The 26,500-nt window shown below is 44.5% G+C and overlaps 1 protein-coding gene across 9 annotated transcripts in view; it reads left to right on the top strand.

Annotated features, from left to right (window-relative positions):
* The window catches only part of ASCC1 (activating signal cointegrator 1 complex subunit 1), a 97,922-nt gene extending 71,738 nt beyond the window's left edge, over nucleotides 1–26,184 (top strand). For all 9 annotated transcript variants that reach the window (XM_053307508.1, XM_053307503.1, XM_053307506.1 and 6 more), the window contains one exon: nucleotides 24,158–26,184. In XM_053307508.1, the coding sequence (XP_053163483.1) occupies nucleotides 24,158–24,274 (117 nt within the window). In that variant the 3' untranslated portion in view covers nucleotides 24,275–26,184. The remainder of the gene's footprint in view (nucleotides 1–24,157) is intronic.
* Nucleotides 26,185–26,500: the final 316 nt, after the last annotated feature.

Raw genomic sequence — 26,500 nt, 5'->3', positions numbered from 1 at the left:
GTTCCCTGAAACAGTTTGAAAACCACTGACCTAGATTATAGTGTGTTATAAACAGAAAGCAGGAACAAATAAGATGCACTACACCAGAGCTGCCTGCAGGGAAGGAACACTTTAGTAGAACAGTCCATGTGAACCAAACAAAACACTACAGTGGGAAGTAAAATTTCCCATGGGTTGCTACTTGCTAGCCTGCTGAGAGAGAATGTTCCTTTCTGATCCCAAAATGATGGCATTAGTTAACCTCTGAGGATGTGTCCTGAGCTGTTTACCATAATGGTCTACAAGAAAGCATTCTTTTTTGTTGGCCAACACAACTACATTCCAATCAGTATCCTAGGTGTACAGTTTGTTATGCCCCAGAAGTGTGGGAGAAAGCTAGTGTTTCCCAGCCTGGTCCTGGAGAAGACTCCTGGATCTTGAAAAGTCTCACAGAAGGGAGCATTTTTGCACATGCAGCTTTTCTCATCTTGTTTCCATGTAGTTGTAACTGGACCTAGCTTCACTTAGCAGGATTTTCCTTCTCTTCAGCTATTCCAGGCACATAAACCTTTTCAAGGTTTGGATCCAGGAACCTTAAAAAAAAGCACCCAAGATGGGCTTGGGGTAGGGTGGGTTGAGGGTGGCAGGAGGGAGCCACTGAACCCTACAGGTCACCTGCGAGACACTTGCTTAAGAAGATATGCTTACAGATTCCCCCCCCCCCCCACACACACACCCATTTTAATCTGATGAAGTTCTTTCCTCCATTGATTTTTCTAGGGAGACTGTACCAGAATTCTGTGTACCTATGCAGTATTACAAGAGTTTGAGAAGTATGATGCATATTGGGATGGGGGGGGCGTATAATCTGTAGGCTGTGTTTAGTTCCGTCTTGCTGCTTTTAATGCCCTGCTGGGTGGGGTGAGGAAATAATGCTATGAATTCTCTCTTCCTTTCATTCCCCACCCCCTATTTGGGGGGTGGGGTAAGTCCTTGCAGCACAGCTTAATCACAAAGCACCTGTGCCATAATTAAAGATTTTGTTCATCATCTGGCTAGCATGACTTTAAAAAGCCATTAGAAAGGAGCAGCACATTCATTTTGACAGAAGGTAGTGTGTGTTTTAAGGGTCTTTCACTCTGGATCAGCACCTGCCTACCTGCTCTTTTCATGGCTGTTGCTGGAAAGCCGCCAGGTGCCATTAAACGGTCTTGGATAATTATTGGGCCAGCGGAGCTTGGAGCAAGACACAGTCAGGAGTAGGCTAATTTTTTGTCACCAAAATGTTCTCGAAAACACAGTTGAATGTGGAACGGAAAAACAAAACCAGTTAAGCAAGTGCTTGAATATTTCTCCCTTTGCCAGGATGATTGTTTGAAGCCAAACTTGTATCTCATCTTCCATGAGCCTCTAGATCTAAATTGAGAAACTTGTGTATTAATTCCACATAAAGCCTGTTCACATCTGGTTCACATCACATTGAATGAGTATGGTTGCCTCTTCGCTTAGTCTTCGAGGGTAGTTGTCACTACCTTAAGCAGGCTCTGGTTTGGAAATGTAACTGAGGTCATTTACTTTCCTACCTACCTACCTACCTACCTATCCCGCTTTTCATCCAAGGAGCTAAGAGCTGTGTACATGGTTCAGTTCAACCCTGTGAAGTAGGTTAGGCTGAGAGATAAGTGGCTGGCGATAAGAGATAAGTCACTGAATGAGTTTCTGGCTGAGTAGGAATATGAACCTGGGTTTCCCCAGTCCTAGTCCACTACTATACTCTCTCTCTAAGTGGGTGGTCAGTTGTAACTATTGGAGTAGTTCTGGAAGTTAATGTTGCTAGTTTGGTTTGTGATACCTAATGGAGATAACCTAATGGATAACCTAATGGAGACAAATTATCCCCCCCACCCAACACTGAATGCATTGTTTGTGTTCTTAAATATGGGAATCATCTGACTTTTATTGTATCTATTTATTTAACAGATTTCTATTCTGCCCAAAACTTGCATCTCTGGGCAGTTTACAATTAAAAAATCATATAAACATTAAACTCATTAACATTAAAATAATTTAAAAGCAAACATTAAAAGTATTAAAACTATACTTATCTGAAGTGTTCATCTGGCAATGCCACCAGTCTGCCTCATCAATGTCTAGATGCACTTTTAGCCATCTCTCCCGCATACTCCCTTTATGTATTTTTTTACTATGTTGGTATGCCAAATAGACCGTAGACTCTCCATTGTATTCCTAAATGGTTCATTGGCTGCACATGGATATCCTATTCCTTTCTGCTTTCTGTTTTGTTACGATCTAGATAGGAATGTGATTACGATGAATATTTATATACCGCTTTTCAGCAGAAGTTCCCAAAGCGGTTTACATAGATATAAATAAGTAAATTAAATAAAATGGCTGCCTATCTCCAAAGGGCTAAAAAAGAAACATAAGATAGACACCAGCAACAGCCATTGGAGGGATGCTGTGCTGGGGATGGATAGGGCCAGTTGCTCTCCCCCTGCTAAATAAAGAGAATCACCTCTTTAAAAAGGTGCCTCTTTGCTCAGTTAGCAGGGGATCACATGAGTCACTCTGTGGTGTATGTGAATGTATGAAAGATCTCCCCTCAAGACTTGGATCTAGGTGATTTTCACTCCTTCTCCATGTTAGGATTCTATAAACTGGAAATATCTGTCTTATTCCATGTAGCAACTGAGGTTCATTAGCAAAGCTGTGTGGAACAGATGGCAAAAGCATACTGCATCCGTCATTCCCATCTGCCTGCTAGCCAGTGAAATCCATTCCACATATTCATGAACTGTGAAATTCACCCCACTTGCATCAATCAATCTTCTTTGTCCTATCAATCACTTTGATTTATTTCCTATCCCTACATGCATTCTTTCCCCCACCCCCTCCTCTCTCACACAGGATCAATATTTGCTTTTTCCGGACAGAATGTGTTTCTAAATCCATACAATTCCAAAAAGACTGCAACAGAGGTTCTTTATTTATGTTTGTTGACCCTTCTTTGGTTTAAAACTAATCTTATCCATGTCACAGACCTTGTAGTAGACAAGTTTGCTAAAAGGTCTGAACAAAACAAGAGCTCCAGGCCAGTACAAAAAAATTGTCTTTTTTCATAAATTATAGTATGTTTGATGGGTGAGCTGCATGTGGCTTTCCTCCACCCGCTCTACCTTCTCCTGGTATTAGAGTTCGCATTTAACCACACTACTGAAGAAGATGGAGAGCTGGTCTTGTGGTAGCAAGCATGGCTTGTTTCCTTAGCTAAGCAGGGTCTGTCCTGGTTGCATATGAATGGGAGACTTGATGTGTGAGCACTTCAAGATATTCCCCTCAGGGGATGAAGCCGCTCTGGGAAGAGCAGAAGGTTCCAAGTTCCCTCCCTGGCATCTCTAAGATAGGGCTGAGAGACATTCCTGCCTCCAACCTTGGAGAAGCTACTGCCAGTCTGTGTAGACCAGGGATTCTCAACATTGAGTCTCCAGCTGTTATTGGATTTCAACTCCCATAATCCGCAGCCCCAGTGGCCTTTGGTTGGGGATTATGGGAGCTGAAGTTCAATAACAGCTGGGGACCCAACGTTGAGAATCCCTGCTGTAGACAATACTGAGCTAGATGGACCTATGGTCAGACTCAGTATATGGCAGCTTCCTATGTTCCTACTATTAATGAATATTTTGCACTTTAAGAAATGTTTTCTCTGAGGCGTTCCTCTGGAAAGGAAGAAGTCTATACTTGAGGGGATAATGTAATTGGCTGACATGATGCACATTGGTATGGCGCTGCTGCGCACTGAATCAGGGCTATTGCGAACTCATAAGTCAGACCGGACATTGCAGGGAATGAGACGTAGCACAATCAGTGCAACCACAGCTACTCCCATTCGCAACGATGGGAGTAACTGCAGTAGAGCTGATTGTGAACTGCTCATTTCTTGCAGTGTTGGGGCTGCCTTAGGGCTCCACAACAACTCCAATGCATTGTGCAGCTGAGCCATACTGCTGTGCATCATGTCAGCCATAGTGATGAACTAGCTAGTCCTTCTAAGCCATGCAACCAATGTAATGCTGTGTTTAGAAGTTGTTTTGTCAGCTGTTTAGGATAATCCAACATTTTCATTAAATTTAACTCCAATTAAATTAAATTGAACTGCCTTCCAGTTCCAAGACAAGCCACAATTAGTCTGAAGGTTTGGTACTCCCTCCCATATTGTGTGGTATAATCAAGCCACTCATGACAGATCTGTGGAAGCAGATGGAATATGTTTGTGAAGGTGGAGAACCCAAAGTTTCCAAAATGCCTATTATAAAGAATAGGCAGCATCCAGATTAAGTCAGCCATGACTAACTTGTCTCATTGATTTCAGTGGTACTTAGTCATGACTAACTAGTCTGGATGCTGCCCACTGTGTTTAGTGGTGGTATCTATAAATCAAGTGGAAAGAAGGTAAGAAAAGGAAGATAACTGCACCAATAGAAACCATTTTTTAAAAAGAGGGAGGAGCCCCAAGCTGCTGAAATGGTACTTTGTTGGGAAATAAAGGCCAGTGAAACTCCAATAAAAATCCATTCTTACTTACTATGTCTTGAGCTACTGGTTCATCATATGACTGTGATATTGTCTTGTTTGACCCCTGCTAACTTGGCAAAGAGGCACCTTTTAATGTGGTGATTCTCTTTATTTAGCAGGGGGAGAGTAACTGGCCCTATCCACTCCCAGCACAGTACCTCCAGTGACTGTTGCTGGTGTCTATCTTATGTTTCTTTTTAGATTGTGAGCCCGTTGGGGACAGGGAACCATCTTTATTTATTTATTATTTCTCTGTGTAAACCGCCCTGAGCCATTTTTGAAAGGGCGGTATATAAATAAAATAAAATAAATAAATACATAAATAATAATTAATAATAATATTGCCAACCTTGGGTTTCCAGCTGTTGTTGAACTACAACTCCCATCATCAGCCTTTGGCCATTGTGGGTGGGGATGATGGGAGTTGTAGTCCAGCAACATAGGGAGACCACTGTACCCTGTAACAGGAAATTCCAGATGTTGTTGACTACAACTCCCAGCATTCCCAGCCAAAGGCCCTTGCAGCTGAGGATCCTGGGAGTTATAGTCAACAACATCTGGGATTTCCTGTTACAGGGAACACCCTAGGTTGGAAACTCCTGTTTTAGGCCATGGAACTAGAGGTAGAATGCTTGAAACACATCGTTTGTAATTTTTAATTGGAATATTTCTCCATAAAATGGCTTCTCAGAACTTTGGGTTTCCCCACTTTTTTTCTAATGGCATCTATAAAAGGTCTCCAGCTTAAGACAGGGAAGGATTATGATACCTAATACAGGAGCTGAACAAGTGCCGTAACATTACCAGAGCATGTGTGCTCTTAAAGCTGTGCAGTACTTGGCAAAGAATATAATCTTGACTAGAACTCCAACTCTGCACCTATTCCAATCCTAGTCTGAAAATAGAGCTGAAAATAAGCTCTTCTCTACCCCCATACTTTCTCTTCCTTCCCACATTTTGGCTGAGAGCTGATGCAAATGGTTATAGTGACATTATAGGTGATGTTTTTCATATGACAGAGGGTAGGTATAAATGGATCTGTACTCGGACTGGTGCTTTTTAATGTATTCATAAATGATCTAGAAGTTGGGGTAAGTAGTGAGGTGGCCAAATTTGCAGATGACACCAAAATATTTAGGGTAGTGAAATCCAAAACAGATTGTGAGGAGCTCCAAAAGGATCTCTCCAAACTGGGTGAGTGGGTGAAAAAAATGGCAAATGTGGTTCAATGTTGGCAAGTGTAAAGTGATGTACATTGGGATGAAAAACCCCAATTTAAGAATATAAGAACAGCCCTGCTGGATCAGGCCCAAGGCCCATCTAGTCCAGCATCCTGTTTTACACAGTGGCTCACCAGATGCCTCTGAGAAGCCACAGGCAGGAGTTGAGGGCATGCCCTCTCTCCTGCTGTTACTCCCCTGCAACTGGTATTCAGAGGCATCCTGCCTCTGAGGCTGGAGGTGATCCACAGGCTGCTGGACTAGATGGGCCTTGGGCCTGATCCAGCAGGGCTGTTCTTATGTTCTTATGACAAGATAGTACATGCAAATGCCCTCATGGAAAGCATAAGAGCAAAGGTTTGGTGATTTTCCATTTTGCGGGAGGCAAAACTTAAAGGAACCACTTTTCCATGTAAAAATTAGGCGATGAAGTAATTCTGTGATGACTTTACTGCTTTGAAATAAACAAGAACCGCCCTTCAGTATCAGGCCAATGGCCTACCTAGTCCAGCATCCTGTTTCACACAGTGGCCTACCAGATGCCTCTGGGAAGCCCATAGGCAAGAGGTGAGGGCTGTTGCTCACCTGCAATTAGGGGTGTGCACAGATCGGTCCAGGGGCCCTTTTACGGGCCTCTTAACCAGTTCAAACGTCCGGCGGTTCGAAGGTGGGGGGGGGATATCTTTAAGGACGGGGGAGGGTGCTCTTACCCACCCACCCCACCGCATTTGCCCTGCCAGTGCTGCCTTTTAAAATGGTCTGGCGGGGCAGAAGCATACCTCCTTGCCGCCCCAGAGCCTCCTCGGACCGGATGTGACGGGTGCGTGTGAGCAACATATTTTTGTTACATATTTTTGCTAGGAAATGAATTTGGCTTTCAGAGAGGAGAGGGGAGATATGGAAAGAAATGGAATCTGTAGAAGAAAATGAATCTTGGAGGAAAACCCAGGAGCTGCAGATGTGGCAGGGGAAAGGGCAATTGGCATTCCAGTCTTTTCCCTTGATGGAGTGTTGTAGTAACCAACCTCAGGAGCCAAGTTAGGTTGATTAGCTCTATAGGGAATTTCCCAGTGGGCTGGTTACATTAGGGCTGGTTTCAAAGAAAACAAAACACCCATATCTGCATGATAGTTTTGGTTTCCGTGGCCTCTCTCTTTGCCTTACCAGCACCACAGGACCTCTGTCTGGCTCTTTCCTTGCTATTCTTGTGATTGATCCTTTCTGCCCTTGCAGTCAAGGACACTGCTCTAAGGGGGCATTTATATAAAAATATGTTTAAAACCCTCTGGTTTAAGATGAGAGTTAACGTGCTTACCATTTTCACTTGTGCTCTAAAAAATATGGAAATTGTAAGAAGGCACTTGCCTTAACTTCCACACAGAGAATGCTCAAGAGCTACCCTGCAGCTACCAGGAGATCACCGAGGGCTGCTGGGAGCCCAGGGAAGGGGCAGGAGGTTAGATGGGATCAGTTACACCCATACTTCAGAAGACCAACAGATCTGCCAAAAGGAAAGTGGGGCAGGACCGGCTTAGTCCTGCAGCAAGAAGTGGGGCAGATGCTGAAGGAAATACTCTCCAGGCTTCGGAGCGTCACCTAGGGGAGAACTTCCAAGACTGTCAGGGAATGCATGTCAGCAGGGAAAAAGCAGGAGCCAAAGTGTTCATAAAGCAACAAGCCAGGTTGGAGCAAGCCAAACCTGTCTATGACAGGAGAGAGAGAAAGGAAAGACTGTATTGGGTGCAGGATTGCAGCAATATGGAGGTTGATAGGATAATACAGGAGAACACTTCGTATCACCTGAAATGCATCTGATTCCTCCAACTCCTTCCTCTTTATTTCCCCATATGATTTTTTTATTTCAAGCTGAGACCCTCTCCCCTGCACCAAGGCTGCACAACTTCAGCTCTCCTGCAGATGTTGGCCTACAACTCTCACCATCCCTTGACTATTGGCCATTGTAGCTGGGAATGATGGGAGTTGTAGTCCAACAACAGTTGGAAGGCCGAAGTTGTGCAGCCCTGCCCTACACTAAAGAGGAGAGGATCCAGTTGTATGGATGAAAATGTCATGAGCTAATGATGTTTTATGTCTTTGCTAGCCTACAGTGCTGATTCTCGAGGGACAGTTTTGTACCATTAATCTCCGGTACCCTTATCCTAAGGCAGTGCTTTATGTGGTTGATATTTTTAAAGCAGACAGAAGTCCCTATAGACTGTCTGTGTGTGCGCGCACGCTTGTGCATGCCTTTGCAGGGGAATATGTGCATTTAATCCTGTGATAAGGCTGCTCTTTGGTGGTAGATATTAACTGCAAGGCATTGTAATGAGTTGCTGTTCCCTTGGTATTGGAGTATTGAGATTCACAGCAGAACTGCTTGGTTTTCTTTTTCTTTCTTTTTTAATTAATTCCAAATGGTCCTTTTTGGCCTCACCACTTTAGGCAAAAGCAAAGCTTTGAAACTGATCAATACCTCTGACAGTAGCAGTGAAATCCAGGCCAGGCTGCTCAAAGTGCAGAGCAGAGAGATTACGTGAAGGAAGTTTTAAATACCTCTGTCTCCCTTTCTCTTCTCTCCAGGTGTATTTGTCCTGCTGCTACCCAGCACTTTTCCAGGCAAATCTATTAATGTTCCTCATGCTTGTTGCACTCATGACAGGTGATTTAGCAGTAGCAGTTGGGGCTGGCATGCCCGGGCGTTCATAAATGGAGCCACAGTGCTGCTGTGCTGGTCACCTGGCGTATATTAGCCTGGTGATTTATTGTAGCTGTTCCAAGGTTTGAAAACAGAAGTGGCATCACATTTTGGGAAAGGTAGCCTCAAGCAAGATGCAGCCAGGAGTGGAGGGAGTGTTTCTCAGATGCGCAGCGCAAAAGATAGTGAACGTGTTTACAGAATTCTTGTTTTGAAGTTTTCTTAAAACATTAGTTAAAATGTGCTCTTGAAAACAACAACAACAACAACAACAACACACACACACACTGTTTATAACCCATCTGAAGTTTCAGGGCAGAAATATAAAACTGATATTGATTTTTTAAATGACAGAAGTTAAAGTTTGCTTGCTGCAGGTTTTAGATACATCCCCGGCAACTACTGCAACTCTTCTCCCTCTCCCAGTCTGAGTCTTCAAGTATGCGAAGAGAGAGAACTTCCATAGGCCAACGTTCAATCCTGTCTGCAGCATGGCTTGTCCTGTGATGGAGTGCTGCCTGCCTGATATTTTGAGATTGGTTTATTGTTCTGAGTTTTAATGGAGAGAGATAAACATGTTCTGCTGTGATCAGGGCGGGTTATGATTCTGTGCATACCAAATTTTAGCTTCCCATATGCTGAAGATGTACCTTCATCATTTTGACATCCCAGTCAGTGAGTGAATGCCCGCTCACCTGACCTTTTGAGCTTGTGATAGCTGCATTTGAGGGGCGGCTGGGTGTCAGCTGGACTGACGTTCCCTAGCTCAGCTTGGACAGTCTCTTTACACTCGGCATAAAGTCTCTTTACACTTTGGCATAGCTTTGAGAAGCAGTTGCAGTGAAACTCAAATGGCCACTCTAGACTGAGCTCAACATGTTCCAGCAGTTGATGGTGGTCATGTTTCACAAGTGAGGGGATTCTGTATTTGTGGAGCAGACACTATGGCCTAGCTCTCGCACATCTAGGTTTCTATTTGAAGGAAAGATTTTTCTATTACATTCAGTAATATGAGCTCACATCTGCAGTCTGAAGCAATAAAGCCCAGACATAAATTTGCTACTTCAGTAAGAATTTGGCCTATCAGCACATCTCTATGGCAGAACATGGTGCCACACAGATGGTGTTAAGAGGACATTCTTAATGAGTTTTAGAGACTGAAATGGGGTACATGGGAGAAGACTGTCTCTTAGATAATTTGCGGCTTAGGATGTGCTGAGACAATATGAAAGAGTTAGGTTTGATTGTGATGCCCAGACTTTGTTCTCATGGACTTTTGCTTTTGTGTGCAATATATTTTTCAGTTCCCCTTTGCAAAGCAAGTCTCCCCATTTACTATTCTAAGCACAACAGGATTATCTCTCCACCAAAACTGCCTCAGAAGCAGTTTCTTTTTAGAGGAGGATTGCACAGCTTTACTTATTAGATGGACCTTATGCATTTGCACTCACTGAGTTGGCCATAGTGGCATGTATTCTTTATATTGATGATCTCACAGATTTCCATTTTGAGCATTTGGGCATTTCCTGGATAATATATGAGATAGAATATGGCCTCAGAAGAAGGTAAAGTGCATAAGAATAATATAAATAATCCTACAGGGATCATTTGCAGTCAGTATTAGGGAAAGGGAAACAGGACCTGCCACCATGAGGCTGGTCCCAGTTGATTGATTGATTTTGATTTGGTTTGGTTTGGTTTGATTTGATTTGTATACCGCCCTTCCAAAATGGCTCAGGGCGGTTACATCTTCCCATCTAATCCCAGTTACATCTTCCCATCTAATCTGAATATCCAACAGCCTTTATTCTGCTATAATCAGCTGCTCAAAAATAATGATTTGGTCAATAACACTAAACCATGGCACCAAGGGTCATCCCATGAAACTGATTGCCAGGACATTTAGGACTGACAAAAGGAAGTACTTTTTTTGCACAGCACATAATTAATCTATGGAATTCTCTGCTGCAGGATATGGTGATGGCCACCAGCCTGGATGGCATTAAGAGGGGCTTAGACAAAATAATGGAGGACAGGTCTACCAGTGGCTACTAGTCTGAGGACTATAGGCTACTCCAGCCTCAGAGGCAAGATGCCTCTGAATACCAGTTGTAGGGGGAGCATCAGCAGGAGGAAGGGCATGCCTTCATTTCTTGCCATGGTATAAGACATGGGTACACCCTTGTTGCATGTTCATGGCTCAGGAGACCAATTTGCCCAGGAAACGATGCTTTGAAGTTGGGGGGAATTACTCAGTTGCTAGAGGAAATTCTTTTCCCTACCGCTGTGGTTCGACTAGCTGGGGAAGCAGGCAGCTATCCACCCAGTAGAGCATGCCCAGAATTACGAGCACCACCAGTGGCATAACAAGGTGAGAGGAGGCCTGTGTTCAAGAAAGGAACGTTGCCCTCCCCCTCAAACCTTTTTGCTGCACCAAAATTCTTTACTTCTTGACAAAGCCCCCCCCACACACACACCTATCGCACCCCACAAATGTCCCTCACATCTATGCAACCCCTTGCCACCATTGTGACTCCTCCTGCCACCCATTGCCTGCGGCCAGCCTCCTTGCCACCCCAACTCCCTCATGTGCTCACTGTTCACACTTCCCAGTCAGCTGCGCACAGCCAGGCTGCCCACTGCCCAGACAGGCTCTGAGTCTGCCTTCCCTGCTGCTCACTCCCGCTTGGGCACCGGCGCCAGCCAACGATTTTCCAGCAGTGACGCCTACTGCACTTGCACCCAGCCCACCCGGTCGGACTATCGGCTGTACTAAGGGGGGCTGAGGTGGAGTGCACTTCAGAGGCTGCCCCTCCTCTGCCTTGGCCACACCTATCTACCTGTCTATCTATCTGTCTATCTATCTGTCTACCAACCTACCTAACATATTTGTATACCGCCCAAAATGCAAGTCTCTGGGCGGTTTACAACAAAACAATAAAAACAACAAGTAAGAAGGTTAAAACATTACAACCATTGAACATGGAAAACAATGTTAAAACGATGAAAAGCCACCCAAATAGTTTTAATATAAACTATTAGAAACTTCCCTTGCAGTTGGCTTCCATGCCCGGGTCTCAGTCTTGACTCCATTCTGTGGCAGGTGCACAGGCTGCTGAGCCTACTCTCCCGGCAGTGGCAGAAGAGGCTCTCTTGCCCCCGGACCTTGGAGACCCAGGCCGTGGCCCCCATTGTCCAGGGGGGCCTCCTGCTGCCACCCCAGCTTGCCACTGCCCTGCAGCGATGCCTTGCAGCGCCAAAAATTTCAAGAATTCTAGCCACCCCAGGTACGCGGTGGGGGTAAGCCGAGCAGGCCTCCCCCACTCCCATGGTGGCATCGGTGGGCGGAGCGGGAGCGGCTGCTGGGCTTGACCATTCGGCCCAGCGGCCCTTGAGAACTGCCAGGAAACTCCTGGGCTCCTGTGCAGTTAGCTGACACTCTATTCTAATTGCCCACGGGAGTGGGGGAAGCCTGCTCGGCTCACCCCCGCTCACACCCCATACCCCAGCTGCGCACATTGCACGGCTAGAATTCTTGAAGTGTTTGGTGCTGTGATTCGGCACTATGGTTTGGCGCCACGGGGCAATGGCAGGATGGGGTGGTGGCAGGAGCCCCCCCCCGGGGTCCTTTGGACCCCCCCCCCCGGGACCTTTTGGCACTGTGGTTCAAAAAAATTCAAGTTTGACTTTTAAAAAAACCCATAACTTTTTAATTTTAACTTGTGGCAGGGCACTCCGAAGCCCTTCAGGTCTGGGCACCAAAATTACCTAGGTGCACCCCTGAGTGGCAACTCCTCAAAAACTAGTTTTTCCAATGCACCTGTGTTCACGTGACCCATTGGAACACTGCTGGCTAGAAATAAAGTTTATTTTGGAATAGATCTCAGTGCAAAAACTGGGTGCTTCAGATTGGTTGCAGCATTGGGATTGAAGGCCGTTCTTGGGAAGAGGAAGGAGGAGGGGAAGGTGGAGCTCACAGAAACCTGCTGTGGCAGAGGAAATGAAACTGGAAAGTTTTGCAGAGAACGAGAGAGAAGGGGGAAGAGAAATTTTTTTTTATTTGATTGATTGATTGATTGATTTGATTTCTATACCGCCCTTCCAAAAATGGCTCAGGGTGGTTTACACAGAGAAATAATAAATAAATATAAGATGGCTCCCTGTCCCCAAAGGACTCACAATCTAAAAAGAAACGTAAGATAGACACCAGCAACAGTCACTGGAGGTACTGTGCTGGGGGTGGATAGGGCCAGTCTTTATACCTTTTCTGTTGTCAGGGTTGGCCCACCCTGTAGGCCAACTTCCACTTAGGGCACAAAGCAGGCAGAGGCGGCATCCACCTGAGTCATGTGGGACCCAGGCTTGGGCACTTTCCACACACACACATCCCGGTCTCCACCCCTGTGCTTTGGCTGTGGCAGTGAGGAGGGCAGGTGAGTGGGCAGATGTTTCTCATCACTCACCTACCCGCCCTCTTCACCACTGCCACAAAGAGGCCGGTAGAGGTGGCAGCGGTGAGTAGGGCAGGTGCATGCTCCCTGGCACCCACTACCCACCTGCCCACTTTAACCGTGGCAGAGGCTGTGGCCAGGAGGGTGCCCAGGCAGGTGATGGCGTGGTGGTGGTGCCTGGGTGGGCTTGGGTGCACGCAGGTGATGGTGTGCGAGCGGGCTTCATCTGGGGCCCCCTTTAGCCTTGGGCCATCCCCGAGTGTTACCAAAGGAATGAGTCAGCAGGGAGGTCCAAGGGTCCACACCACAGCTAAATCCTTCACTGTGGGCGGCAGAGGCAAGGAGGTTGCCTGGGCAGGCACCTTACTTCCAAGATCAAACGAGACCTGCGGCCAGTGTGGCACTGGGCTGAGTTCCAACAGGGGGAGTGAGGGCAGACTGCATGCTGTTTGCCAGTCATGGGAAGCACTGGGATTCTAGGGCAGTCAGGAGGAATGGGTTAGCCTGCTGCAAGCCCACACCTGCAATGCCCCAGCCTCAGGGATTCTGCTCAGGAATCTAGGGATGCCTATGGCAGTCCCGTGTAGGGTGTCCTGCAAGCTATTGCCCATGTCCAGTAATTCAATCAGCTTAGAATTTCAGGCATCTCACTCAGGAGAGAGAATGTAACTTCTGGCATTACATCAGCCCTTAGAGAATTGCAGAGGGTTAAGTGCAAGCACAGGCACTTGGCATAGAGATCCTGGATAGAAAAGAGAAGGCCTTGCCACCACAGTCCCAAGTCTGAAAAAATGTATGCCTGTCTAAAAGCAGTGGTTATTGATAGGGTTTTGGTTCAGGTATTCTTTGGAGCTAGAGTTCAAAGGCTGCAGAGGTGGGGAAAGCTTAGAACAAAAGGGGGGTTTTTTTCCCCACAATGGTTTCTGTTGCTGAGTCAGAGGAAAGATGCATGGATGAAAGTTAGCTATTCAGATGGGGATACCAGAACAAGTGGACGCTAGCTTGCCAAATCTAATGGAGTGTCTTGGAAGTGGCTCTGATTACTTTTAGGGTATAGCTTTCTGGTCTACCAGGATAGGCTATTGTCCTGGGATCTTCTTGTTCCAAAATGGAAATTTAGCCCCATTTAGAATGTGGGACCTTCCAGTGCGCTCTACACTTTTTGCAGGTTCTCTGCACAAGATCAGGTTGCATGACTTTGCTGTTTTGCTCCAAATAGAGGTTGACCCTTCTGGCACCAGGCTTTTGTCTCTGCAACAGTCTCACTCAGTATAGAGGCTACATTCAAAATGGAGGGGAGGTTGTCCTGTAACCGTTCAATAAGATTTTATCATCTTTTTTTAGATAGGTCTGTACATCCTGATAAGACTCCTGAGTGCTTTTAGCTCTGTACAGAGCTGCTGCTTACTAATTTGGAGTTTGTTTCAGGACATCAGCTTGGAATATTGAAAGCCTGAAAAAATCTTTCCTTATTCCTCGTTTCTAGTTCTGGATGTTTTGTAGGGTTTAAAGAAAGCGAGAAAGCATCTGGTTTCTCATGTGTTAATGTTTTTTAGAGTAGATCTTCCCTTGGCATCATTTTAGATTTGTAAATCCCGGAAATGCAAAATTTGGGTGGAAGATTGCCATTGACTTCCACTCTCACGGAAGTCTTTTCATTTACAGTATTATTTTTAAAGCCTTCCTTTAGCCTTAAGGTAGTTCCAGAGAGTGCAGATTTATAAATTACTGTTGTAGGCCCCACCCCCATCACCCCACTTTGTTTCCTATTATTCTAGTCAAATTCCTGAGCTCGGTTCTCATATTTCACATTGGCTACTACTCGGTCTGTACATCGATCTGAGCCTTTCTGCAGGTGCTTCCACACTGGTGCTTTTTCTCCGGAATGGACATCATCATCATCATCATCATCATCATCATCATCATCATTATTTTACATTTTATATCCCGCTCTTCCTCCAAGGAGCCCAGAGCGGTGTACTACATACTTAAGTGAAACAATATTATTTTGTTCATTCAGTTATTACAGAAAATCCAGATCCAGAGTTCAAATGAGGGCATCCAAATGTTTTCCCTCTGGTCTTCTCATCTTTTTACGTTGATTTTTTCCACAATTGCAGTGCCAGTCTTTCACATGAGGACTGGCCAAGAGCTTTTGAAGCACTTGGCAGAAAGAGTGCTCTATGGGGCAGTTGGTGCTGTGGTCAGTGAGGCCCTGCAATTCTGCCCTGCTCGCCCTGCATTTCCTTAGTGCAATGCCACCCATCTCCTGCACCCATGGAGCCCCTCCCCAAAGGCTCAAATTCCACAGATTAGTTGTTTGAGTTGAGGGAGCAGGGACGAGATCCAGCCCCCTGCAGTTCCCCATCAAACAGCTGATCAAATTTATTTTAACCGGCTTGCCTCCTTGCACCTCTGTCATTTCAAGACTTGCAAGGTGTTCCTTCCCCCATTACTTACTTGACCACAGCCAGTGTTTGCCTTTTTCTTATTTAAAATGTTCATTTCCTTTGAACATTTTTCTTTCCGAAGTGCAGTTGTGCTAGTACAAAGCACACAAATGAGCAAATGTTTTGACTCCCCCCACTTTTTTTTTTTTAACTTTCTATGGTTTGTGCAGGAATGCACTGCCCACTTTTGCCATTGCCTTGGGGACCACCAACATTGCAGGATTTGTAATGGAGGATACAGTGTGATATTAAGTGCTATACAAAACTGCATGAGAGATCCACTTCCAGCTAGCTGTGGAAAAGCAGTGTCTCAGCAGCATTAAAGAACCCTGGTGTAGAACCAGCATTAATTTCCTCTTCTTCTTTTAGGTGAGATATTCAGTGGCAAAAATGACCTGGAGGGAATAGAAAAGGGCACGGATGCATGTAATAGTTGCTTGTTTCACATCCATAGATATTTTCTTTTGGCATTTCGTATTGAATCCTACTGCCCCCCTTCTTTTTTAGGATAAGGAAGGTATGAGAAAAGCCCTTTCCCAACATCATCTTACAAGAAATAGTTTCTCATGAAAACCAACATTTCCAAAATATGTGAAGTAGAACGTGCCCCTAATTAAACATAAGCTAAGAAGGCAGGGTCACAATAGCCCTTTTTTTTAAAAGAAAGAGAGAAATCAGCTTTGAGATATCAGAGACCTTATGTTGCCATCTGTGCTCCCAAATTCCTCTTTCCTAGCTGTGTTTGAGAGTGTTCTTGTGCCTTTTGACTACCCCGTTGCGTTGCCCTCATCTGCCTACTTGTGGTCTCCAGTGGCTCCTATCAGCTGAAGCCTGAGGGAATGAGGAGATGAGATAATAAAAGTCAAAGACGATTTTGATCTACCTGTTCTAGATGGGGTCACACTTCCCCAAAAGGAACAGGTTCACAGTCTGGGAGTACTTCTGGATTCACACCTCTCCCTGGTTTCTCAGGTTGAGGCGGTGGCCAGGAGTGCTTTCTATCAGCTCCAGCTGATACGCCAGCTGCGCCCGTTTCTCGAGATCAGTGACCTCAAAACAGTGGTACATTTGTTGGTAACCTCCAGACTGGACTTCTGTAATGCGCTCTACGTGGGGCTGCCTTTGTACGTAGTCCGGAAACTTCAGTTGGTCCAGAATGCGGCAGCCAGGTTGGTCTCTGGGTCATCTCGGAGAGACCACATTACTCCTTTGTTGATGGAGTTACACTGGCTGCCAATAGGTTTCCAGGCAAAATACAAAGTGCTAGTTATAACTTATAAAGCCCTAAACGGCTTAGGCCCTGGGTATTTAAGAGAGTGTCTTCTTCGCTATGAGCCCCACCAGGCATTGAGGTCACTTGAGGAGGTCTGTCTCCAGTTGCCACCAACTCGTTTGGTGGCTACACAGAGACGGGCCTTCTTGGCTGCTGCCCCGAGATTGTGGAATGCACTCCCTGCTGAGATTCAATCCTCCCCATCTCTGGCAATTTTCAGAAAACACCTGAAAACACATCTCTTCAACCAGGCTTTCTCAGCTTTTTAAGACTTGTTTTTAAATTGTTCTGATTATTTAATTGTTGTTTTATGATGTTTTTAATTGTTGATTATTGTTTTATGTTTTATAATTTTTGTTTTAATGATTAATTGATTTTAATGGTGTTTTAATGTAAACCGCCCTGAGCCTTTTGGAAGGGTTAAAATACAAGTTTTAATAATAAATAATAATAAAGGCTTGAAGTGCAAGCAGGAATCAAAACGGCTGTGGCTGTCCCTTAAACCTTGTGCTATGTTTGTGATTAATGTACAGCCAGCTACCTTTCCAAAAATCAATTGTTCTAGCAAGGTTCTCTGTGGGAAACACACACGAGTGCTCTCACTGTCTCTTTTCTTCTCTGTCTTTTTCTTTCTTTTTAACGTATCAAGTAGCACCCATCTTTAGAAGCAGGTGACTTTTGAGGCTACATTATTCTAAACAATTGTTTCTTCAGGGCTAAGCTCAGGGGAAACTGGTCCTGCAAGTTTGTCGCAGAGACTGTGTGTGGTGCCGACTGGTGGCTGGTGTCTCTGGGATCACAAACTCACCTCCTCATCCCTGGATCAGTTTGGCAATCTGTTTTTGTTTTGTTTTTTAAGTGCTTCAAAAAGAAAAGGCAATGAAACAACATTTAATTGAATAAACACAGAAGTGATGCTTAGAAAAAGAAAAAAGGCAGAAAGCCTGTTTGAAGGGTGGAGATCAGGACTGACTGAGTCTGCGCTCAGATCATTGTTAAATACATCTACCATTTTGTATTGTGAATGTGGGAAGAAGCTGGGCTCCTCTGACACAGGGCCAAGAGGGTTGGTAAATGTGATACAATTCCTTTTTCTATACGACGTTTCTATCCAGCCTTATAGAGTAATTATTCCAAAAATATTTTATGGAGTAGCGATGCCTACTGAATGTAGGGAGCGGGAGGTGTAGCTAGGGGAGAGGGGGCCTATGTTCACTCCTCTCTCTGTCAGGCCCTCGGACTGAGGGAAATAATGAAGAAGATAGAGAGGGGTGGAGCTGGGGGCCCCTCAGGAGCTTGGAGGTCTGGGTTCTTTGAACCCATCCGCTCAATTATAGCTACATTCCTGGCAAGCAGCACACCCAGCACTCCATGAACCTCATAGCTGCTGACTCCCTGTGCAATGCAGAGAGAGAACTTTCCATGCTCTCTGCTGGGTACCGTAAGTTTCCATGAGGGGCACAGGAAGTGAGCTAGGGGAAGGCAAGGATCTTTCCATGTAACAGCCTAGCAATCATTGAGGGAAAGAAGCCTTACAAAGCTTGGTGTGGAACAACTGCATGTTGAAGCCCACTGCACATCTGGTCTGCAAGGTTCAAAATGGCACACCCAGTCCTGAAATCCTCCTTTGACCTAGGAAAAAAAGGAGTCTTTATGCAGCAGCAACATACTTACAGTGCTGTGTTACTGGACATCCCAGGGTGGTGAAGCATACAGGACTGAAAAAAAGTCTCCTTAATTACATTTCCGACATGGCATGGCAAAGCAAAGGGATGCCTCTTGACTTTATCTGGCTCTTTTGGCATTTGGTACAGTTGGCAGACTGTCTGGCAGCTTTACAGCTGCAGCCACACAATGAAGCTGGTTTTATTTTAGGGATGTGCACGAGCTGGTCCAGCGCCTCCTTTGGGAAGCACCGAACTGGCTCGGGTGCTCACAGCCGAACTGGTTCGGCGGGGCAGGGAGCGGCTCCCTTAAGAAGCAGGTAAGCAAGTCCTTACCTGCTCTACTGCTGCCCTGCCACTTTTCCGGGCACAGTGCTTGATGTAGCAAAGGCCATGCACAGCTGCAGCGCTGTGTCCTGCAGGCTGGACACAGCGTTGGCACACACATGGCTGGCGTGTCCGCAGGGAACAGCACTGCAGCTGCGTGTGGCCTTTGCTAGATCAAGTGCCGCGCCTGGAAAAGCGGTAGGGTGGTAGTGGAGCAGGTATGCACCTGCTTACCTGCTCCTTAAGGGAACTGCTTCCTGCCCCGCCAGCGGCTGCACAAACCACCTTTTATTTTCACTGTTGTGCCTTCTGTTGTTGTTGTTTTGTTGGTAGGGGAAGTCCTGCAATAAACAGCGCTCTGTTAATATATGCAAAGCTTGTATTCAAAGAGAAACTATCCCTATCAGAAAAAGCTGGGCTGGCTTTCCCCCCCTCAAATATATATTTGCAATATCCTTTAGGAACTTTGCTTCCTGTTCTAGCTTGTCTCGAGGCAGTTAATCCCCTTAGAAGTTCAAACTGCAACATTCCTCCTGCTGCAAATAAATGCTTCAATATTTCCTTACTTTGAAAACGTCTTCAGGCTCACAAACAACCTGACATAACAATTTCCTGTTGTGTAGGCAGAGTAGAGAGCATCCTGTTTGCTGAGCAAGCAGAATTGTAGGATTATGAGGACCAGTGAGAGCTACTTATTTAAAATATATGGAAAATAAAAACAGGTGTAGTCTTAAAATCTGGTTTCTGGCCACTGAATACAAAGTACATGCCCTGTCAAAACTGCTGCAGTCAACAGAAAATTATTTTCTAAATATTACACTCAAAGTGGTTTAAAAATAAAAAAGCACCCCATACATACACCCAGTGATTGCTTATCTATGAGGTTTTTAAAAATATATTGAATGTGTGAGCATAAGCTTTTGGAGCCTCATTTGGGATATTTCATTTTTATAATTGTGTAAAACGCAGTTTATCTTAGTATTTTAAAAAAATCTTTATTTTGCCGTGCTTTAAATATAACATTAAAATAGTTTCTTTTTTCTTTTTAAAGTCTCAATAAAATTTATTCTTGCTAGTCTTAACAAGAACAAATACAAGTAGAGCCCTCATTGTTTAAACCTTGATTGCCCTAGAATTCTAATTATTCCTAATTCATTACATGCCTCCCATGTAGCTCCAGGTCTTTCTGAGTGCAAGTTGCACTTCTAAGCACTGTCTTGGTAAAGTTTTAGCACTTTACGTTTCTCAAGACCAACCCTAATGTCATGTGGATTCACACACGTCTATTTCCCCCACTGATTATGACACCACAGTGAAGCCATATGGAACCGTGTTTTATGAATGGCTTCGACATCTATCCTGCAGACTCTGTGTGTGTGTTGTAGGACTCATACCTAGAGTTTCTTCAATTCTTTTTGAGGTTTTAGCTTGGATTTTTAACTTGTTTAATTTGGCTAATTTCAGTAGTCTGGTTTTATATTGTAACTGTTGTATAAATGTTGTGAGCCGCCCCAAGCAGTAATGTACTGGAGGGGCGGAGTATAAATGTTTTAAATAAAATAATAATAATAAACAGCCAAGTCAAAAAATTATTAATTAGGACAACTACACTTGACTGTTGGAATACCATATTGGGCAATCTTGTCAGTACCACACACGCTTGTAGTGATGCTTTGCGGTGGCTGACATATTGCATAATAGATTGCATAAGGTTCTGTTTCCATTTTAACAGAACATGCCCGTAGTTGAAACATAGGAAGCTGCCTTATACTGAGTCAGACTGTTAGTTCATCCAGCTCAGTATTCTCTACACCGACTGGCAGCAGCTCTCCACGGTTTCAAGCAGGGGTCTCAGATTGAACCTGAGACCTTCTGCATGCAAAGCAGATGCTCTACCACTGAGCAGTAGACCCATCGCCATCCATAATGCAGCTGCCTTTGTGCAATGTTTGTGTTTTGTGCATAAGCAATCTTGTGCAACTGTGCACATGTTCAGTTAAAAAGCAAATAGAATGCTGCACAATATGTCAGCCAGTATTGCTGTCTGTGGCTGTGGAGTCATACTCTATAGCTCTTTTGTGGAAGAACGCTGGGAAGAAACCTTTCAGCATCAATTGAATGCATGTGAAAATAAAATTTGTAATTTTTATCTGAAGAACATTTATTTATTTATTTATTTAACTGCCTGACTCCAAAGCTCTAGGTGGTTCACAACAATAAATACAATAAAACAAATGATCAAAGCAACAATGATTTAAAACAATTTAAAATAGTCAAAGATTATTAAAAGCCAGGCTAAAAAATGCATCTTAAGAGCTCTTTTAAAAGCTGATATGGCTGTTAAGCCACAAATATCTCTAGGTAGCACATTCCACAGCCCAGGAGCGACTACAGAGAAGGCCTGCTCCCGAGTTGCTGCCAGACAAGCTGGCCACATCCGGAGACAGACCTCTCTCAATGACCTTAATGAGTGGTGGGGATCATGCAGAAGTCACTCTCCCAGTTAACCCAGTTCTAAGACATTCAGGGCCTTAAAGGCAATTACCAGTACTTTGTATTTTGCCCAGAAAGTTCTTGGCAGCTAAAACAATTGTTTTGAAATAGGCATAATAGGGTCTCTCTGAGAGACCCCAGAGACCAAATAACTGCTGCATTTTGGACCAACTGAAGTTTCCAAACAACATACAAAGGCAGTCCGACGTAGAGTGCAGTCCCACGTAGAGTCGTCAAGCCTAGAGGTTACCAGAGAGTGCACCACAGTTCTGAGATGATTCTCACAAGAAGGTAATTTTCAGCTGCCTCTTCCTTTTTGGCCAAGCCCCATCTCCCTGGAGGCTCAGAATCCTTTACAATCCCAGTTGGGATGCCTGCCATGCCCATATATTTGCAGCAAGATTAATAGTACGGCAGGAGACCTCAGCAGCTGCAATCTCCCTTAATTTGTCATCTGTGTGGAGTCCCTGTCTCCCTATTAGGCTTCTCTAGCAAACTCTTATGGGGTCAGGCACTCCATTTTGGGAAATTCTGATTTACATAAATGGATCATAGAGACATAAAACAAATGGCCAAAGTCAATTTAAAAAGTAGTTTGAGATCATCAGTGCTAGAGAGAACTCAATACATTTCTGGAAGGAGGTGAAACATAACATTATGTTATGTCTAAGGGTTACCTTAGAGAATGCCTTCTTCTGTATGATCCCCACCAGATGTTGCGGTCTTCTGGAGAGGTCCGACTCCAGCTACCACCGGTGTGTCTGGTGGCAACTTGGGAGTGGACTTTCTCTGTATCTGCTCCTGGGTTGTGGAATGTACTCCCTGCAGAAATTCATGGTTTAGAAATATTACTGGCCTTTAGGAGAGCCCTTAAAACTTTGGTTTTTTGGTCTGGCCTTCCAGGGTTTTTAAATTGTTTTAACTGTTGTAAACTGTGTTTGAATTGTTTAGATTTTATATGGTTTTAAGTTTGATTTTAAAATGATTATATTTTGTTTTGGTTTTGTAAACTGCCCAGAGCTGCGGGATGGGGTGGTATAGAAATGTAATAATAATTAAATTAAATAAATACATGAATAAAATTATCCCTGCCAAATAGATATTTGAATTTCAGTGGCTACATGTGGAAGAATCAATGGATTGTTGGCTCTGAATGAGCAGGGCTTAATGAACCTGTAGATTTTTCAAAGCCACTGGCGGTCATTAATGGCAGGAAGAGTTGTATGTGCCCATCTTGACCTGAGGTCTGTAGGGACAGATATAAATTGCAAAAGAAGTCAGCTGGAATATGAGTTTTTAAGGTCTCCGTGCCGGGGAAGCTAAGCTACTCAGCCCTTGTTGACCCTTGGCACAGCAGCATTAAACCGAGTTTGAAATTAGTGTATTTGTTGAAAGGTTTTCTAAAGGCATTACTTGCATTTTAAGGCAGAGCAATTTCCTGCTTCTTAATGGAATGGAGAAAAGCACTTGAACGTGATGCTTCTTCTGAGCAATATTCCTGGGCTCTCTTTATAATGTATTCTGATGTCATATTTTCATCTGTCTCCTGTACAGTGTTAATCATTGGAGTGGCTTTCTCTTGAACTCTCTTTCAATAGTGTTGTTTTTTTTTCAAGTGCCCTTGAAAGGCTTTGTTGAAGGAAAAGGGTCTTAAGAGCACACACGTTTTTGGAACTGGGACAAAGAGCCTTCTGTGTCTGATTCACTGTTCTTTTTCTGGGATAAAAGTAGCCAAAGGTGGCTACTTCCAGAGTGCAGGTTGGCCTACATTAATTAAATGAATTCATTTTAATTTGTCATGAACATTACACAATAGCTTTCACCAAAGGGAAGCCCATCTTTGGTGAAGAGTGGGGTTAAAAGACTATTACAGGCAAGCCCAGATGAAGAATGAGATCTCAAGGTAAAAACGCAATTCAGCTTTGTCTCTGAGCCAGCATCTGTATCTTCTTCAATACCAACACACACACAGAGTGGGCTCTGATCTTATACCTGAAATCGGCTGTGGAACATGGTCATTGAACTGTGTTGTGTGATGAAGGAGCAGCAGTTATATCTCAAGCTGTAGGGAGCCTAGAGAATAAAGCAAAAATTAATCTTGAGGGCAGATCCCTGTGTTACTTTTCCTTTTATGTTTTATTGAGAAGTGTGTAGCCAAGAAGCATGAAATATCAGGAACCGAGATGGCCAGCTGGTGGGCCATGGGCCAGGTCTGGCCTGTGGAGTGATTACAAGTGGCCTCTGGCAGCCTTACAAAATTTCAAGTTTAACCAAGGTGTTGCAAGAATTTTGCCCATAGTATGTGTTTAGAGGCTGGGGTGGGGGAGAATTAGTGTGTATAGGCCATCCTTCTGTAAATATTGCTAACAATAAAACTGTTAAAATAATAAAACATAAAATAACAACATAATAAAAAGCAGCAAGGGTGACTGAGTGTGTGTGGTGGTGGTAGTGGGGGAACCACAGAACCAAATGAAAAACCAAGTTCAATTCTTGTTTATTTGCCTGCCGCTCACTCTTATGTCCATTGGACAGCAGGCAAAACCCTTTTTATCTTCCTAAGCCCTTTAATAAAGGTTTTTGCCTACTGCCCAATGGACATAAGAGTGAGTGGCAGGCAAGCCTTGCTGGAGAGAGTGTTCCAAAGATGGGATGCCACAGCCAAACCAGGCCCTCTCACTGGTCACCACTTTTGGAGGTGGGAATTGCGCCACTCACCTCCTGGGGGTGGTTGACTTCTGGAGGTGGGAAGACTTGAAGGAGGGCCTCCACTGAAGGTCTCCATGGCATGCATGAGTAGGTGCATGCGGCAAAAAACAAACCTTCAGGTAAGTCATGAGGGGTTTTAAAGTTGCGTTGTTTTAAAATGCTATTCTATGTGTTTTCTTAATTTGGGTAAGAAGAAAAATGAAATGATGTTTGGGAATGCGATTTGCAGGGGACTCTCAACCTGCCTTTTCTCTTTCCTTTCCTTTTGAATGCAATTCATGAGTTCTAACTTCTCTCTTTCAGCTTTTTGGGAACTTCTGCTTTGGAGAAGTGCAGCTGAATTCAGTCTACCTCTCTCAACGATTCTCCACAGACAGCTCTGGTTACTATGCAACATCAGGGCAGCTCAATTTCTCTTGAAGTGAAAATTCATCTGCTCCATGGATGTCATCAGAACTGCATAATATACAATATGATGAGGATTCAAATGGGTCCTCTTATTTGGACAGGGTCATCCTGTCCTTGCGAGTCAACCTTAGAACAGCAAGTGTCAGCATTTGCATATCCACCGTGATCTGAGCCCACTGAAAAAACAGCCACATGACCAAATAAGTTATTTTATTTGGCTAGTATTTTTATAGAAAATTTCACGCTGGATATAGAAGGAACAATAGCATTTATATTCAAAAGGCTTCAAGTCAGCTGAAAATAAATTCACAAGAGGCACCAACCCACAATTCTTAATAGCCCAGCTTCCCACAGATAAGTAATGTTAATCAGCTGTGGCATACTGGTGGCTTCTAGAACCAAATCACTTTCCTTTTACAAAATGTCCTTTCTCTGGTTGCCAAGATATGATTATTTCTCACCACAGGTAATTTGGCAAGTAACTCTTCCCAAGGCTGAAATAATGAGGCTGTTCTCACATGCAGCCTAAACCAGGCTAGGGACGCCCTGCCCGGGTTAAGCTGTGCATGAGAACTGCCAGGATTGGGCCCGATCCCAGCAGGGCAGCACCGCCTACCCCCACTATTCACCCCGGCTGTTAGCCGAAGTTAAGGGAGTAAGCACTCCCTTACCCCTGGCTACTTGCAAGCATGGGCTGCTTCCAGCCCAGTCACACACAGAGATGGGCGTCTAGAGTGCCTGTCTCTTCGGGGACTCACCCAGGTCCAGGTGGACATTCATGTCCAGGTGGACATTCATGTCCAGGTGGACATTCATGGGATTCATGGAGGCCAGGATAATGAGTCCTGGCCTCAGATCAATCCATCCTGCTCTGCGCTGCACGGAGCAGGGCTGATCCTGTGGGAGCGCGGAGTGCACTCCCAGCAACAAAACGACGAATGGGGGAAAGGTAGGTCATGTGAAGGGCCCAATCACTAACACTCTTACCGCTATCTTTGGCAGAGAGAGAGAGGTTTCTGCACGAGGGATCAGTTGCATCATTTGGACAGTTGTACCAAATTGGTTTTATTTCTCAGAATTCTGATAGACAGAAAAGATGTGCACTTGTCAGTTGTTAGGTCCGGAGCTGTGGTATACACGTTTTACTGCTTCTCAGCGAAGGATCACCATTGTCTACATTCAGCAGTCCTGGCAGCATAGTTATCTTCAGCAGAGGGGGGATTGGGTTTACTGGCTCAGCCAAGACCTTTTGCCTTGGGTTGGTACCTGAAAGTGTCTTGCTCATGGTAGGCAATATGGCGAAGGGGCACATTTACGAGTTTGCTTTCTTCTTCTTGTGGCACAGAAATTTTTATTTTAATGATCACTCTTCGAATATGGAGCCACTGTGCTCCTGTTGTACCTTTTCTTCTCTCACTGGCTGCCTGATGTCATTACCTGCACTCTTCAGCTACTAAGAGCCTCTTTTGAGGCTCTTAGGCACTCATGGACTTGACTTTGCCAGTCACCTAGAGGAGCACAGGTGGAATGAGTTGAGGTCTCATCCTGAGAGTGCTGCACTCCCACAGACAGAAACTTTCATTACTTTTGCAGAGGTGTTCAGTTCACCAAAATATGAGCCCTTTTGGATCTTCCCCTGCCACAAGCAGTGGCTGTGAGGGAGGGCTTTTTGGATGGGGTGTGTGTGTGCTCAGCTTGTTCACCAAAAAGAGGCCTCTCTTCTGCCACGAAAAGGAAAGAAGTACATCTAAAAGCTCCTTGACATTTTTATTTTTAACAACAGTAACCAAGATGCTGTTTATGCACTTAGCAATACACTTCATGTTGAATATTAAAGCCTTAGAAGGACATGAGTACTATTTTTATTCTTTGTTGTCTGCAGTTTCCTCTTAGAAGCTTTTTCAATAAATTTTCTTTCCTGACCAGTTTTGTCCTTTTATCGTCTAGTATTGATTTTTCTCTAGTTCCTTATTGAGGTTGACATTAATATAGCTGGGTTTTGATTACTTGGGGCCAGATTCTGCCACTTCGCGTGGTATCCTATCTGCTGGGTATTCCTACTAAAACCAGAAGGGTTGATTTGAATGCTCAGCACAGGTAAGGTTATAAGAGTCTGAGAACTGGTACATTGTGAGTGAGTGAGTAGATATTCTTCTAGTGATACTGTTTGAAAGCACCAGAATAGCATGATTGCCTTAGTTCAGGGTCTTCGGTGTGCTCCAGTAGTTCCATGGAGAA

This window comes from Hemicordylus capensis, chromosome 3, assembly GCF_027244095.1.
Source record: "Hemicordylus capensis ecotype Gifberg chromosome 3, rHemCap1.1.pri, whole genome shotgun sequence".
Taxonomy (NCBI): Eukaryota; Metazoa; Chordata; class Lepidosauria; order Squamata; family Cordylidae; genus Hemicordylus; species Hemicordylus capensis.
This window is presented reverse-complemented; position numbering and strand designations above follow the sequence as displayed.